This window comes from Nicotiana tabacum, chromosome 20 (genome assembly GCF_000715075.1).
Source record: "Nicotiana tabacum cultivar K326 chromosome 20, ASM71507v2, whole genome shotgun sequence".
In the NCBI taxonomy this organism is placed as follows: Eukaryota; Viridiplantae; Streptophyta; class Magnoliopsida; order Solanales; family Solanaceae; genus Nicotiana; species Nicotiana tabacum.
In genome coordinates this window covers 33,377,120-33,394,041 of record NC_134099.1, presented here as the reverse complement: position 1 = coordinate 33,394,041, position 16,922 = coordinate 33,377,120, and the positions used below count along the sequence as shown (strand labels likewise).

General features: G+C 36.6%; 1 protein-coding gene across 3 annotated transcripts; it reads left to right on the top strand.

Moving 5' to 3' along the window:
- The first annotated feature begins 1,532 nt into the window (after positions 1 to 1,532).
- LOC107809361 (DExH-box ATP-dependent RNA helicase DExH15 chloroplastic) lies at positions 1,533 to 16,032 on the top strand. 3 transcript variants are annotated; one of them, XM_075240726.1, is made up of 18 exons: positions 1,533 to 2,278; positions 2,366 to 2,541; positions 2,863 to 2,976; positions 3,330 to 3,438; positions 3,539 to 3,625; positions 6,769 to 6,887; positions 7,463 to 7,610; positions 7,831 to 8,430; positions 8,506 to 8,784; positions 9,237 to 9,443; positions 10,197 to 10,559; positions 11,432 to 11,668; positions 12,719 to 12,939; positions 13,480 to 13,538; positions 14,307 to 14,406; positions 14,500 to 14,646; positions 15,040 to 15,188; positions 15,459 to 16,032. In XM_075240726.1, exons 1-14 carry the CDS (start codon positions 1,814 to 1,816, stop codon positions 13,487 to 13,489), a joined length of 3,135 nt encoding a protein of 1,044 aa, XP_075096827.1. In that variant the 5' UTR covers positions 1,533 to 1,813; the 3' UTR covers positions 13,490 to 13,538; positions 14,307 to 14,406; positions 14,500 to 14,646; positions 15,040 to 15,188; positions 15,459 to 16,032. The 3 variants fall into 3 exon arrangements, with proteins under 3 accessions (XP_075096827.1, XP_075096826.1, XP_016489453.1); XM_075240725.1 differs by lacking the exon at positions 13,480 to 13,538 and having other exon boundaries at positions 15,062 to 15,188; XM_016633967.2 differs by lacking the exon at positions 13,480 to 13,538.
- Positions 16,033 to 16,922: the final 890 nt, after the last annotated feature.

The window sequence follows — 16,922 nt, the reverse complement described above, 5'->3', positions numbered from 1 at the left end:
TGGTTCAGGCTGGCAGAATAGCCGAGCTCGAGGCTGGTCTTGCGAAGGCCAAGGACGAAGGTGTAGAAGTCCGGGCCGAAGCCAGAGAAATACAAGCCAAGGCCGATAGGACGGTGACCATCTATTTGAAGGATGCTACCGATGCTCAGATGGAGTTGAGGGAGTCTTCCGATCAAGAGAAAAGAAGTAATGATTATGCCCGACGCCGATCCCGGAGGGAGACCCTCGAAGAAATCCATGCTAAGTTCGATCTTTCCGAGGAGATAGAGCAAGCTAAGGCAGATGAGGCTGATGCCAAATTTGTCCTTTCCTCTGATGATGATGATAACGTCGAAGAAGTATGTTTATTTGGTTAATACTGGTGGGATAATCCCAAGTGCTCATGGTAGCGCTATTCCGTAATGAAACATATTTAACAATATTACTCCTCTTGAACCAAAAAATAAATAAATTATTATACTTGCAACGGCGTATCCAACGACTTGTATCATTGTAATGTCGTGAAAAGTGCTAATTAAAGCATATCAAATTTTTGCTTTGTTTTGAGTTGATATTGATACTTAATAGGTCGTAAGCTAATATAATCAAAAAATTTAAAAAATAAGATACATATAATGATAGTGTAATGATTCTTTAAACTTAATTTAATATGTGATAACAAGTTAATTTATTATTTTTTTACCAAATTACCATTAAACATTAACCATAAAGATATATTTACTCTGAGTGAGCAAATATCTTTATATTGTCACACCTAGGACTTTAAACTTTTTGCAAAAAGAATTTGAGTAGTATACAACGTCAATGTAAATCTTTTAAGCTATCAGTGTAATTTAAGTTGTGATACTATGTTATATAAAACTTGCTCGTATAATTGATTTCAAACACAATTGAAGAAGAGGTGTTACATCCTATTTAACCAAACTTTCAAAATCAGCTTATTTTATAAAGTTCTTTTTGTAGGAAGTGCTTTTCAAAAAAATACTTTCAAAAAATTTAGTTTACGTTTGACTAATCAATTTGAAAAATACATTTATCAATGTCGGAGCAACATACTTGTGTTTGACCAAGATTTCCAAAAGTACTTTCGGAGAAAACTATTTTTTTTAGCTCCTAAAAGTAAGTTTGACTTGATTCGATTTTCTCTTTTGGATAGGATTTTTTCGATTTGTCTTTTTGGTTATTCAGTCATGTCATATAATATAATTAACATAATCAAATATTTATACTTTATGGCAATTTTGTCTTTTTATAGAGAATGAAAAGTAACAATATTAAATCTCTTAAAAACATACTATTTAAAGTAACTCGTCCAAACATAAAATACAAAATCTAATTTATATTCCAAATTCAAATGATATTAATTCTTGCTTGTAAATATTAAAGTTTGAGAAATAATATAACTTTTGATAAAAGCTTCGCAATGAAAATACTACTTAGCAACGATGAGGAATAAGGAATTATATTTTAAAAATGAAGAATAAGGCATTATATACCCTAGTATAAATAGGTCAGTAAGTAAGCGAGGTTGAAGACTATAAAATACTCAAATTTTAATTTCCGCTTATTATATTAAAAATCCGAAATCAAACTAAAGATTCGAAATCTTTAACTTGTGGAAACAAAAAAGTAATCCCATATTAAACTTTCAGTGTGGTTCTGTTTGATTTTTGGATTTAATCATTTGTATCTTAATGTGTTTCGTTGTCGTTGTAGTTTCCAAAATGATTACTATTTTTCAGACGATGACGGAATGTTTGTGAATAAAATCTTCTTTTAGAGAGTAGCAAATTACAATTAATTCCCTCCCGCCATGAGCACACTCCCTATCCTCTTCTTCCCTTGGCCTTCACCTTCTCCTTTAAACTCCATAACCAGCCTCTCTCCATTTCTTCCACTTCTCCAAATCCAAACCCCAGGGTTCTGCTCCGTTAACTCGATTCACACTCCGTACAGTTCTAAATCTAGAATCTTCTACAAATTTCCGAGGTCCGTTTTTCCAACAGAGTCTCAAGACGAATACGAAGAAGAGGATGATGATGATGATGACGAAGAAGCGGCGGAAGATTACGATAACGTCGTTTCGGCTGAGGTATCCGACGGAGGCGAAGAGAGTGATGATGAACTTGAAAGTTCCCTTAGTGAAGTGTTGAACTTCGACGAAACGAGAAAGCAGAGGGTCGAGAAGCTTCGGAATGAAGTTAGAGAGTTCGGTGATGAAATTATTGATGCTAATGAACTTGCTTCTATTTACTCTTTTCGAATTGACAAATTTCAGGTCAGTTTTGTTTCAAATACTTCAATTTGTTTTTCTTTAATTTTTTAATTTTCAGTTATATTGATATATTTTTGGGAAATGTTGAAGCGATTGGCCATTCAAGCTTTTTTGAGAGGTTCATCAGTTGTGGTATCTGCGCCTACAAGTAGCGGCAAAACTTTGATTGCTGAAGCTGCCGCTGTTGCTACAGTGGCAAAAGGAAGGAGACTATTCTATACTACTCCTCTTAAGGCGTTATCCAATCAGAAATTTCGAGAATTTTGGTACGAATTTACTAAAGTATTTTAAGTTCTATACAGTGACATTGTAATGATTTTTTACACCATTGTTATCTAAACTATTATAGCAGGTTACTTATTATTTATTCTAGATTACCAATCAATGCTATCAACTGGAGTTACCTGCAATTACCTTTTAAATGACCTGATTGAGTAAATATTTTTTATACCGTCAGTGCATAAACTTTGTATACTCCCTATCTTTTGTCCTGTTTTGTACGATTCACCTCTATCAAATTTTGTCATGTTTCCCTTTACATAATATTTATGTTTCTGAGCTTCAATTTTCTTTGGGGCACCTTACAGTGAAACGTTTGGTGAAAGTAATGTGGGGCTCCTCACTGGAGATTCAGCTGTTAATAGAGATGCTCAGGTTTTAATTATGACAACTGAGATTTTGCGCAATATGCTATACCAGAGGTACATTTCAGTGGTTTTATGAACTGTTGCATATTAGTTATTTGATAGAAGAAATGGAGACTAACAGCATGCTGATTTACTTTTTAGGAGAAAAAAGCTCTCTGCTTGTGACAACTTGATTTAGCTTTCGTGCTTAGAAATTTCAGAGATACTATGCTCAATCAAAGTTGACCATGTATACCATCAAACTATTAAAGAGCTCTAGTTTTTGAAATTTGTGGAACATGTGGCTTCCCTTTAAAGTTGAAAAAAGGGTTAAAGGATAAAGAAACTGTCAGACTTTTATTCTATTTTATTACAAGCTTGTTCTATTCATTCCTAAACTTACTACTGCATTACACTTCACGCTGCAGCATAGGGGTTGCTTCCTCAGATGGTGGTCTTCTTCATGTTGATGTAATTGTTTTGGATGAAGTACACTATTTAAGTGACATATCTCGGGGTACAGTTTGGGAAGAAATAGTATGTGTCTTCTGAATGTGCAAGTTCTTTACATCTCAATTCATGAGCAGCCTCAGAGTACCAATTTCCTATATTTACTCCCCTCTTTCTGTTTCTTAAGGTTATATATTGCCCAAAGGAAGTTCAACTTATATGTCTTTCGGCGACTGTAGCTAATCCAGATGAGTTGGCTGGATGGATAGGTCAGGTATTGCAGTGAACCAATTGTGATTGCTTGTATAGCGAATGAAGTCTATCTGGCAAATGCTTTCCGGTCCTTTAATTTCGTTGCTGCTTTCAAGTTGTGTTATTCAGATATTAATTTTTTTGGGCTGAAGTGTCTTATCTACATTTTTATTAGTAGAAGTGAAAAAGATGCATTTGTCCTTATAGTGAGCATTAGGGCTGTGCACGGATCGGATTGGATCGGATTTAGCCTATTTCGGATTCTGAAAAGGGCAATCCGAATCCGATCCGAATTAACATTGGATTGGATCGGATTTTAAACTTTGGATCGGATAATTTTTCGGATTATCGGATCGGATTGTCACAAAATTTTTCAACAATTTAAAGTTCATTCGGTGTCTCTATCTCATCTTCCATCTACCAAAACAAACAAAAAAATCAAAATAAAATCAAAAGTTGAAGAATAGAACATGAAATAGACATAAAAGACAAAAGAGAAGAGAAGAGAGGCGGAAGAAAGAGACATAAAATCAAAGTAAAATCGGAAGTTTGAGTCATTGAGACTCTTTTAGTCTTCACTAAAGAGAAGAGAGGTGCAAGAGAGGCGGAAAAATCTAAGTGAGTGAGAGGGTGTGTGAAAAATGAATAAGCATAACCCTAAAATTTTAGTGTGTATTTATATAGGTACATATAATTTCGGATATCGGATCTGATCGGATTAAAATCATACCAATCCGAATCCAATCCGAAAATCCGAAATTTCATAAAACACAATCTGTATCCAATCCGAAAATCCGAAATAGAGTGGATTGGATCGGATTTCGGATATCCGATCCAAATGCACAGCCCTAGTGAGCATCCATTAGGTAAAAATCATTTTCTTATCCAGCCAGGGTTAAATATGATAAAGTTTTAAGAGAAATGATGCAATTAACAAAAACAATATCAAACCCAGTATAATCCCACAAGTGGGGTCTGGGGAGGGTAGTATGTATGCAGAATTTACCCCCACTTTCAAGAAGGCAAAGAGGTTGTTTCCGGTAGACCCTCAACAATTATATGATAGAATAGGTCAGGTTAAGGGTAAGGAATATGATAGAGAAAATTCATAATTATTGTGTCATATTTAAAGTTCTGGAATTTGGAAACTTCACTTAGCTTAAACTTTCCTTATTTTGTTTAGTTTACTTATAATATACTAAGTTCGTTCCCCCCCCCCCCCCCATTTCACAAATGACAAGCACCTGTAATCGGGGGTTTGGGGGGAGGGGGACTAAGTTGCTCGGATTCGGGTGCGGGTAGCCGATACGGGCACAGATTTGATGTCGAATTCGGCAAAATCTAAATTTTAAGATTCGGGGTGCGGATCCAGGTATGGATACGGGTGCAGGGATTCGACTAAGAAAATTCAAAATTATAAAAAATAGAGCTATAAAGATATTCTAAATTTTTATTCTGTGAAAAACCCTCCATCTATATAGCTGCTACTATCTACCAGAAGTCCGAACTCAGAACACGACCCCTTGAATTCTTGGTTTTTCTGAAACACAAAGCAGCAAATATGAGACAAAAGTTCTACAAAATTGAAGGTGTGTCATTTCCCATGTCTTAAATCTGTTCTATTTTTAATTTTGAGAAATCAAAATCTCACCCCCCCCCCCCCTCCACAAATTTGTTGATGGACTTGGGTCAAAGTATCCGAAGTTAGTTGACCGAATCCGAGATGTATCCCGCACCCGTCCCTTGTCGACGGGCGCGACACCAAAAACAAAGAGTTTGCGCAACTTTGGGGGGGGGGGGGAGACATAGACATTCACCCCATTTCTATGTTCTCGATTTTCATGTGGTCAACAGTATATATAACTCTTCAGTTTATTTGGGCTACTTTGAAATTAGTAATCCTCATGTCGCATTTGAAATAATACATAACTGAAATTTCTATATAGAGAGAGAGAGGAGCGCAGATATTTGGGTGGGGAGGCAGGTTGAGAGATAGATGGCGGGTCACAGTTTATAGACATTGTTTCCTTCTTTTAATTAGTTGAGCTTTTTTCCAGTATATTTTTTATCTGCCACGTCAAGATAAATGTTGGAACGATAATTATCCATTCATATGCCATCTTTTAAACTACTGTCCATTTAAGGAAAACCAAAACTATTTGTTACTTAATTGTGATTGTGACATTCTTGATGCTGGTCTTATTTACCATACTTTTCCTTTCTTATTGGAGTTGAGCTTTTCGAAGTGCACTTTTTATTGCAGGAGCATAGATTCTTATAATTGACCTACTTTATTCAACTTTAAATGCGTTCTTGGATTTGGGAAACTTGAGACTTAGGTGACAAATATTTTTTTTTTTTGAAATGTATGCATATTAGCCTCACTAAAAGTTGTACTATAGACAACAACTAATTGGAATCTTTATATCTTGAACAATTCGATGGTTCATGTTTGATTTGTCAAACTTCTTCTATAACGTAATATAAGTAAACCCCTTAATAATTGGTAGTTATTGGGGAACCTGTGGCGTCGACAAAAGAGAAGACTTGAATTTTAATAAACTGTAGGTTATTTGCCTTTTTGGTTGGCTTGATTCTAGTTAATGTCTTAAACATTTTTGGCAGTTATAAATTTTTTGTAGACTGCTGGTTATGATTTAAATTTTGGTGAACTTTGAGATTATGTAATCAAACTATCATTGGCATATTGTCACCATTTAACACCTTGCTAGTTACATCTTTTTTTGATTCTTTTCTTTTTACTGCTCAAAATGCCCCTTGTTGTCCTTCTTGTTCGTAGGATAAAGCTCTGCAATTCCATTCTAAGGAGATTTGAAAGTTTGGATGTTGTGTCTCTTTCTTTCAGTGTCTGCTATCTAAATCTTTTTGCATCACCTGCCTGTCAGTAAAATTGGTTTGATTATGAGAAAATACTGTGAGAATAGTAAAATGAACTTTTATTCTGATTTGGCTGTGCAATTTTGAACTGGATCTAGGCTGCCACTTCTAGTTACTGGTTTTGTTAAAGTTACTGGTTTTGAACTGGATCTAGGCTGCCAAAGTAGAACTTTTACTGGTTCTACTTACTGGTTTTGTTAAAGTTAATCTAATGACAAGAAGGAAAAAATATAGGTATTCACTTCTCTAATTTAACGATCTTTCAAGATTCATGGTAGAACAGAGTTGGTAACATCATCCAAGCGTCCAGTTCCATTGACTTGGCACTTCGGCACAAAGACAGCTTTAGTACCTCTTCTTGATGACAAAGGTACACGCATGAATAGGTAGGATTTTTTTCCCTTAACTCTTTCATTTATCTTCTCGTTTTATGTTTATCAGTGGCAATGTCTTGCATTGTTTTTTGTTTCTGGAATTTTTAGCACTCACTGCATTTGCACCGGATTTCGTTTACAACATTGGATTAACTTGTACCATATGTTGCTTTACTTGTTATAGTTTTTTTCCAAAGGTCGTGGTATATGCATTGATTCAAAATCATAATCTTGGTAAACTATTTATCTTATCAAAAAAAAAAAAAAAACTTGATAAACTATTGATTCCCAGGTATTAGTGTTCTTTCAGTTTGAATTTTGGGCCCTGTTCTCGTTTTTCACGGCATATAATAAAACTGATTAGATGATGAGCATGTCATATGCACTCTGAACTCAAAAGATTGTATCTACAAAATTTTCGGAATCTATATTTCAGCTACATATGATCGATTGGCCAGAAAATAGTCAGGGGCGTGATGGGACAAAACTCATAACGGTGTGAAATACTCTGTAGTATTTGAAGGACAATTATTACCCAAGAAGATGCTGAAATTTTCATTTCTAATTACCTTCGTCTGACTGAGCAGGAAGCTGTCACTCAACTATTTACAGTATGATGAATCCGCCAGTGAGCTATACAAGGAAGAAGGATCTAAAAGAAGAAAATCAAGAAAATGCGAAAATGATGTTCGTCCGCTTTCAAAGAATGATATAAATAATATTCGCCGCTCACAGGTGTGCACCAAAGCTTATTGAGTCTGAAATTTGTGTTGCAATGTTATCTCGCGTCTCTTAGATAATTTGTTGCTACATCATCATTTTCACAGAATGTATCAAAAAATTGTAATTTTCACAGAAAACTGTCAATATAACTTATATCCTGTAATTTTCCTGTCAAGTAACTCATAGATATGACTATCTTCACAAAATTTAGTTACAAAATATATATTCTCAGGTACCTCAAATTATAGACACGTTGTGGCACCTAAAGGCGAGGGATATGCTTCCAGCAGTTTGGTTCATTTTTAGCAGGAAAGGATGTGATGCAGCTGTTCAATATCTTGAAGACTGCAGGTTACTGGATGAGTGTGAAACGAGTGAAGTTGAGCTGGCACTCAAGAGGTTCCGTATTCAATACCCTGATGCTGTGCGTGTGACTGCAGTGAAAGGCCTCCGCCGAGGAGTGGCTGCACATCATGCTGGCTGTCTCCCCCTTTGGAAATCATTCATTGAAGAATTATTTCAGCGAGGTTTAGTTAAGGTTGTCTTTGCTACTGAAACACTTGCTGCTGGCATCAATATGCCTGCTAGAACAGCTGTCATTTCATCTCTCAGCAAAAGGGGTGATAGTGGACGTGTCCAGTTAAGCTCAAATGAGTTATTCCAAATGGCTGGGCGTGCTGGTCGTAGAGGTATTGATGAAAAGGGTCATGTGGTTCTTGTTCAGACTCCGTATGAAGGGCCTGAAGAGTGCTGCAAAGTTCTTTTTTCTGGGCTTCAGCCTCTTGTTTCACAATTTACTGCCTCGTATGGGATGGTGCTTAATCTTCTTGCGGTGCGTTATTCTAGCCTGAGCCTCCTTGACTCATTTTATTTTAATTTCACGATTTTATGTCTTCTTATTCTCCAGGGGGCCAAAGTTACCCGTAGATCAAGTGAGTTAGATGAGATAAAAGTCTCACGAGCAGGGCGGACTTTGGAAGAGGCAAGGAAGTTAATTGAGCAGAGTTTTGGGAATTACGTGGGAAGCAATGTCATGTTTGCCGCAAAAGAGGAGCTTGCCAGAATAGAAAAGGAAATAGAAACACTTACTTCAGAAATTAGCGAGGAAGCGATTGATAGAAAGAGCCAGAAGCTCTTAGCGCAGTCAGCATATCAGGAGATTGCTGGACTCCAGGAAGAATTAAGAGTAATTTCGTTACTCATGCTCTTCAACTTTTTTTGCCTCAAATTAGACAGTTTGTTTCCTGGCAGCAGGACATTGTTTTTCCTTTTGCTTATCAGAAAAAAGGTTCACTTTCTGACCTGAAAAGCCTGTAAAGAGCCAGTCGTCTGGTGAAACTACTTCTACCTAGTATAAACTAATTTAGCTTTCCCTTTTATATTCTTCAAGGTTCTTTGTCTAAAGGATGATTTTCTAGTTACACTGGCCTATATGTTTCAGTTTTTGGAAGCACGATGAATTGGAAAAGGCTCTTTATTCATTTATTGAGTATCTTTTCTACTTTGCTTTCTGTTGAAAATTAATCTAGTGTTCAGCATGTCATACACTCTTTCCAGCCACTATTTCTTCCAGCTTCAGTAATTTAAAAGGATACCGGAAAAGATTCTATTAATGGTCATTGTGCCTACCTTTTCCAGGCCGAAAAGCGTCTTCGAACAGAACTGCGAAGAAAAATGGAGCTGGAAAGAGTGTTTTCGTTGAAACCATTACTGAAGGAGCTAGAAGATGGACACCTTCCATTCATGTCTTTGCACTACAGCGACAGTGACGGAGTACAACATTTAGTTGCTGCTGTTTATCTGGGGAAGGTTGATACTTTGAATATTGAAAAGCTTAAAAGTATGGTAAGCATTTCAAGTGACCCCCCTCTTTTTGGGAAAAAAAAAACAGTAAGTATGGAAGCGTTCATATCATCAGCAAGTACAATGCTTGATTGTGGTCCTCCAGAGATGCAATTAGCTTGTATCTTCGGCATCTGATCTGCAAACATACTAGAAAGCTCTTTCGTAGGGGCTTTTCTCAATTGCAGCAAGTAGAAAAGGTGTTAAGACCTTAATGCAGTTCTTGCTCTTTGATGTTAAAATTTAATAGGCGACATGTTTGACATATCATATAACCCCTTGAAGTTTGCCCGTGTTTATAAAACTATTAATTTTCGGCTGTTTTCTCCTATTCAGTTGTGGTTACTTGATATGGGGGATCATGTCGCCATCAAATTCTCACTAATCTTGTATCTTTACTCTTTGGCTAAGAATCAATCAACTATGCCTCAATCCCAAATTAGTTGGAGTTTATCTTAGACTCTATGGAGCTAAGTATCTTGTTGTTGAAAGAGTCTCTTACTTTCTCTCTCTTTCATAATTCTTATCTTCCAAGTCATATGGCGTATGTCTTTTCTTTTCTCTTTTGAATTGAGGGAATAAATGGCCATTATTATTGTGCATTCCATATAGGAGTTATATCGTTGCACTACCATGCAAATATCTAATTCTTTTACAGCCGTTTATGATTGTAGTACTGCAGTTTCCTCTTGAACTAAATTTCTCTCCGGTTATCTACGTACAGTAGTAGGAATGTGTAATCCTTCCTTTTTCCAGGTGCGTGACTATGATGCCTTTGCATTAAAGACAGTAGTGGAAAATTTTGAAGTTGGTGATAGTGGAGGAGAAGATGCTAAACCGTCTTATCACGTGGCTCTTGGTTCAGATAACTCTTGGTATCTTTTCACAGAGAAGTGGATTAGAATGGTTTACAGAACAGGCTTTCCAAATGTTGCCTTAGCTCTTGGTGATGCTTTGCCTCGTGAAATTATGACTGAGCTTCTTGATAAGGCAGAGATGCAGTGGCAGAAGTTAGCTGTGTCTGAACTTGGAGGTCTATGGTGTTTGGAAGGTTCCTTGGAGACATGGTCTTGGAGTTTAAATGTGCCAGTCTTGAGCAGTCTATCTGAAGAGGATGAGGTACCCTATTTGTCTTGATTATTGGGTGTGATTGTTTTGCCTGTGTTGCATTTTTAATTCTATTAGGGGGATTTCCTCCTCATGTTGATGCTTGTTAGCATCTGCTTTTGCATTTCATGTTTATTTCGAAGGGGGATGGGGGTGGGAAGGAGGGATGAGAAACAGCTATGCGTCGAATACAATCTTTCTTGTTTCTCTGCCAATAGATGTTCTTATCTGGGGTAAGAAGGAACATATATATTATATATATATATATATATATATTTAGGTAACAGGACATTCTTTCCAGGAATTGCTCACTACAAAGAGTAAGCAAGAGTAACAGTCTTTGCTTTAGTAAGCATTGGTACTGCAGATTTTAGTGTTCGCCATTTCGAATTTTTATCCACATGTAGAACTCTGGGTAGAGTTGCTACTATTTATACACTTCAAGTTGTGCGAAGTTTAAGCTCCAGTTAGTTTTTCTTGGTGGAATGCCGTTGGAATAAGGACAACTTATCGCTCTTCTTTTGGTCAAACTTTTAAATGTTAGACCACCTCTTTATAGTGTTACTTGCATTACTCACATCATTATTTATTTTACAAGTTTGCCACGAGCCAACTTTTTGAGCTTCAGCACTGGGTGGAGTTAACATACTTCTGTATTGGCATATAGCTCGTGACGAGTAATTTTGATCAGCAGGTCCTCAAAATCACTTATCTGCGTCTCTCTCTTGCACACATCTACTTATAAAAGCATAGCATGTCATAAAAAATTAGCGTCACATACTATATGATTTGTTTTTATTTTAGGTCTTAAACCATGTGAAACATTGAAGCATTTATCCTTGCTTGTACACTTGAAATATCTTTTTGCTGATGTGTATTGTCAGGTCTTGCAATTGTCTAAAGCATACAATGATGCAGTAGAATGTTACAAGAACCAACGTAATAAGGTCTCCCGTTTGAAGAAAAGGATAGCTCGTACAGAGGGCTTTAAAGAGTATAAGAAGATAATAGATTCAGCTAAGTTCACTGAGGAGAAGATTCGGCGGTTGAAGGTTAGGTCAAAGCGTTTGATTGGTCGTATAGAGCAGATTGAGCCGACTGGTTGGAAGGAATTTCTGCAGGTATATTACTACTTATCTGCTTGTTACATGCCACTGATTGTACTTCGTGTAGTTGTGCAACTTTTCATCCTTAGTCCATTATGTCTGCTACAACATCCTCATATTGGGCATGATTGAATGTTCATATTCTTCCATTGTGTAAAATCCTTTTTATTCTCAAGTGTGCTTGCTATTCTCTCATGTACTCAAACACCACACATTAAGACCATCTTTGACTCAAAAGAAAGAGAAGAAGAATTTATCATGATATTATTTATTTTTAAGAAACTCACTGTTGTTGGTTGCCTTTGTCATTTTCTGGGGATCTGCTTGGAGATCAACTTTTTTATTTTGCAATTTGGAAATGTTTGCTAATTGAGCAGGAAAAAATGATCGGTCACTTCTGTGAACTGTACTTTTCTGAAGTTGACGTGGAAATCTTTTGGGAAAGCAGCATTCTCTTAAGCAAACCTCCATTCCAACTTATACGACACTTTCCATTCTTGGACTTCCAAAATGTGACGCCATCCCATTTCTGTACAACTTTCAAAATTTCAAGAATTCAGATTCATTAAAGTATCCCCTACCTTAAACTTTGATGTGATGATTTCGCGATCAAATTAAATTTTTCAACCACTACTTTAATATTCTTCTTCCACTATCATGAGTATGCTATATAAGTCAAATTAAGATCTTAAACTCCGTATCCAGTCGAATAGCGTCATATAAATTGAAATGAAGGGAGTGTGTTTTACAGGGAAAGGATTGAGAGAACATTTTTATGATATTGCCTTGCGGGATAACTAAATAGGAAATGCTGCTTTGTGAATACTGTTTGATACTTGAACCAGTTCTTTGTTGTAAAAATTTCAAAATAGAAAATATTCTGGAAACTGCTGCAAGCGCCCATGATCTCATTGTTATTTTACTTGGTCTGGCAAATTACCTGGGGGCAGTTTCCCTGTTGAGATTGAAGCCCTTGATTAACTTGTGTCCTAAAACAGAATTTCAGATTATTGTTTCATTTTTATCACAAAGCAGAGAAATTACTCATCACTCAATGTCTGCCAGGTCAGCAATGTTATACATGAAAGTAGAGCATTGGATATCAATACACATGTCATTTTCCCCCTGGGTGAAACTGCAGCTGCAATTAGAGGAGAAAATGAACTTTGGCTTGCGACGGTTCTTCGAAATAAATTGTTGCTGGACCTAAAACCTGCACAGCTTGCTGCAGTCTGTGGAAGTCTAGTTTCTGAAGGAATTAGACTTCGGCCCTGGAAAAACAACAGGTAGAATTTTGTTCTAAAGATGCAGAGTACTATCAGTCTGATTTCAATTCCGACATCGCCTATTCACCTTTATAGGTTCATGTGAGTGTGTAGGTTGGTCTAGCTCTTGCATACACCTCCATGCGGATTTTCCTCCACCATATAAATAAAGGACTTATCCTTTTGAAGAAAATGGTCACCGCTGCTCTTCTTTGTCTTAGCATTGCTAAATTAGGATTTAGTGGTCTAGATATTGAGTTACAAGAAAGTTCAAGTTCATATTGGTGACCAACTCATTTCCATGTAAAGCATTATTTTTCATCTCTCTCTCTCTCTCTCTCCTGCTCTTCCTCTTATTTTGGATAGAGGATCCCCAGTAAGTTGCCATTGTCTTACCCCTTGAGAAGGCAGCAAGCAGGACAGTGTCACATTAGACTTGTGCAAAAAGAAGAGAGTGCAGAGGTTTGGAAAAGTTAGTTTCCAGACGAAGAACCTAAACCTACCTGTGATCTTAATGGGGCCTGATCCAGCATAGGCTTACAATTCCCCTATATGTTGCAGAGACTGCTGATGGTAGTTGATCTGTTCATATCCCTATCAAGGCTGTTGTTTCATTAGTGGCAAGTATTCAGACGATATCTGATGCTTTCTTGAAGATTATGTCAAGTAGGAGTCTGATATCCAGCTGAAATCTTGTGGCAAATTTTTGTGGAGTATAAATTTTGATTTCCTTGGAGAACTATTGACATTCGCTGAAACCTGATTTGAAGTTTTATGCAATACTTACTAGTAAGGATTAACGACATACAGTACCCTTACAGCTACTTTTCCAGAAGGAACGGTATTTCACTTTTACTGCACTCTAGTTTGAATTACAATGGCTTCTCTCTGTTGTGTTACTTGTGTCCTGGTGAATTTCCATAATTTTTGTTGGATAAGGAGGTGAATTTCCAGATTTTCGATGTCATATGTGTTTTACTTGTGCTTGACCTCGAGACTAGTCTATAGTTTGGAGATTAGTAGCTCTATTTGATAGCTGGATAGTTGTGTTGCAGTAGGTACTGACTATCTAATTGAACAAGATTTTTGGGTTTCTGAAATAAAGAGGTTCTTATATGTTATACCATTTATAAATTTGGGCACAATTCGTGTGAGACATCTGTTTGCGGTTTCATTTAATCCAGAATTTAGTGCGGAGTTCTTGCTGGAGCTTTATATTCCTTTGGTAAACTAGGTATTTTAAAAAGAATTGTAGAAATCAAAGCAAATGTTTAGTGAACTTCCAATATCAGTTCATCATGGTTAAGTTGGCTTTTACACAATCGCCGATGTTTTATAAACCTCTATGCTGAAAAGGAAAGATCTGATTTGAAATCTTATATCTGCAGTTTCGTTTACGAACCCTCCACCGCTGTCTTGAATGTCATTGACTTATTGGAAGAAACAAAAAGCTCAATTCTAGAGCTTCAGGAAAAGCATGGAGTACAAGTGAGTTTTCAAGTTTGATTGGAGCCACTTCACAATAGGTTCCAGGTTGGCTCCACACTTCATTATTATGAAACAAACTTGCTAATTTCACAGATTCCTTGCTGCTTGGATAGCCAATTCTCTGGCATGGTTGAAGCCTGGGCTTCTGGTCTTACTTGGAAAGAGATTATGATGGACTGTGCAATGGATGAAGGAGATTTGGCTCGCCTTCTACGAAGAACAATTGATTTATTAGCTCAGGTATGCATGTTGTTAAAGACTATCAGTCTCTTGCTTGCTGGTATGCATGTTGTTAAAGACTATGAGTCTCTTGCTTGCTGTATTTGAGGAAATCCATATTGCACTAGCGATTGCATATTCTTTGGCGACCATTTGCAGTCAATCTTCATTCTGCCTCTTGTCTCTTGTTTGCAACTAAATCTTTATTGTACAAGATTAAGAACTAAGTATTACAAAGTTTAAGGGCATACGTTTAGGCACCCAGCCTATATAATTAAATAAAGACAGAGATGGCCCTACACTTTACTAAGTTCCTTATATTCAGGGATTATACAACTCCTTATTTTCTGTTCTTCCTTTCACTTCTTTTTAGTTTTCTTCCTGTTTTATTTTTCCTTTTCTGTATGATTTCAGATTCCTAAATTGCCTGATATAGATCCACTGCTGCAAAGCAATGCCAAGGGTGCATCTAACATAATGGACCGCCCACCAATAAGTGAATTAGCTGGATGATATTCAAACGAAAATTCATCATCTCCTTAAGGAGTCGAACTCAAACGCAGGTAATCCATAGCCACTGTTCCTGTAAAAGCAATAGAACTTGATCAATTTATGTTCTGTCGACGAGGCTACAAATTAGTGAATTTCTCATTTATCACCAGCATGTCAATTGATGGTTCATTCACGATCTCCATGGTTCACACAGTTCGAAGTACTAATCAGCTCCCACGTCTTAACAACTCTTTTACCCTTGCAAAGTAGACTCATCTTTGTCTTCCTTTCATGATACTGATTTCTCTCTCATTGTCCTGAATTTACTGGTCTAAAACCAGTCCCAGAACAGTTTTAAATTATTGAGCCAGGCTCAGCCTTGCTATAAGAGAGATTGCTCAGAGCAGCAGAGTAGCAAGAATCTAGTGAACAATTGACAGGTGCAGCTTTTGATAATGGGCGAGGTGTCAAAAAACGACAAAATCAGTATCTTCATACAAGACGTATTATAGTGGAGTACGCTGTATACATCTGTAGTAAGGACTAAACCAAACACACTACATCAGGTTGGTCTATCTGTGTTTCCAGATTGATTGGCACTTGGTAGAATGACCATGCAGCGGAAATGAAGTATAGATTCAATTTAAGTGAGCATGATTTCCTAGAGTTGATTGTTCACCAATTAGCTTGGAGGATTGCCCTCTCCTTTTTCTTTGGAGTAGCAACATAGCAATAGACCAGAATGGTATATAACTCGCTTTTAGAAAGTGTGATTGTATATTCCATCACAAATAAATTTCTTATTTGTAGATCAACCAGGATTTCAGTCAAAATGTATATCACTCCATTTCGGAAATGGTCCTGTTGCCCAAACCTCTTTGTTTTGATATACATAAGCTTCAGCCATTTTGTTCATGTTGTGACATAATTCAGCCTTGTAATCCCCTTCCCCTACCCCCTATATAGATTACAAAGTTTTTTATATCGTTATTCGAAAATACATAGAGAACTTGAGTTTCACCACCCATCATATAAAGAATTCAAGTACTTCGTACATTAAAACAATCCATCTGCATGTTAAAGGGTATACCTAAGATATAAATAAATATCAAATTTGTGCCATCTTTTAAGTTTTTAGATGAGTAAGTTCACACAATTCTGTTACATCTTAATAGCTGCCAAATTTCCAAGTGTGTTCTCCAGAGAAACTCAGTTAAAAGATAAATAAATGGAGCCCAAACACTTAAGAATGTAGCGCCAGAAATTTCCCTTTGTTGGCCATCTTCAATTTGCCCGAAACTGTTCTACAAACAGGCCACTGTTACATGGCATATCACTATTTTATTTTAAAGGATGGAAAAGGTAGAGGATACGGCGTGAACAAAATCAGATTGCAGCAGCTCATTTTTTTTATTTATTACCAAGCCAAAACAATCTGGTAATGTTTCTAGTTCTACTAACCAAAATCATTGTTCATTAGCTACTTTACTAGAATTTCTAGCAGCATGCTATGTGATACTCACACAACTTGAATATGCTTTTATGAATTTGCGACCAAATACTCGGTCAGTTTTATGGAAAATTGTACCAAACTTGGACAGCAAATTTCAATAACATATTAGCTTAATTTAAGATTAAAAAGCACAAAAAACTAGCTCCATTATTGCGGTCTCGCAGTATGCTCCATCCTTGACAGTTATTTCAACACAAAAAGAAAGAGGTTCAAAAAGTTGCATCGAGACGGGAAAGGTGAGTTGGCCATAAGAATTTCGGACTCGGGAAATTAGGCAGAAGAAAATAAATAC

What these genes read in the sequence shown, in the direction of transcription:
- LOC107809361 (XM_016633967.2), top strand. Translation starts at nt 1,814, where the DNA reads ATGAGCACACTCCCTATCCTCTTCTTCCCTTGGCCTTCACCTTCTCCT. An exon ending in GTACAGTTTGGGAAGAAATA is followed by an intron (nt 3,439 to 3,538) that starts GTATGTGTCTTC and finishes CTGTTTCTTAAG; the next exon opens with GTTATATATTGCCCAAAGGA. An exon ending in AAAGGTACACGCATGAATAG is followed by an intron (nt 6,888 to 7,462) that starts GTAGGATTTTTT and finishes CTGACTGAGCAG; the next exon opens with GAAGCTGTCACTCAACTATT.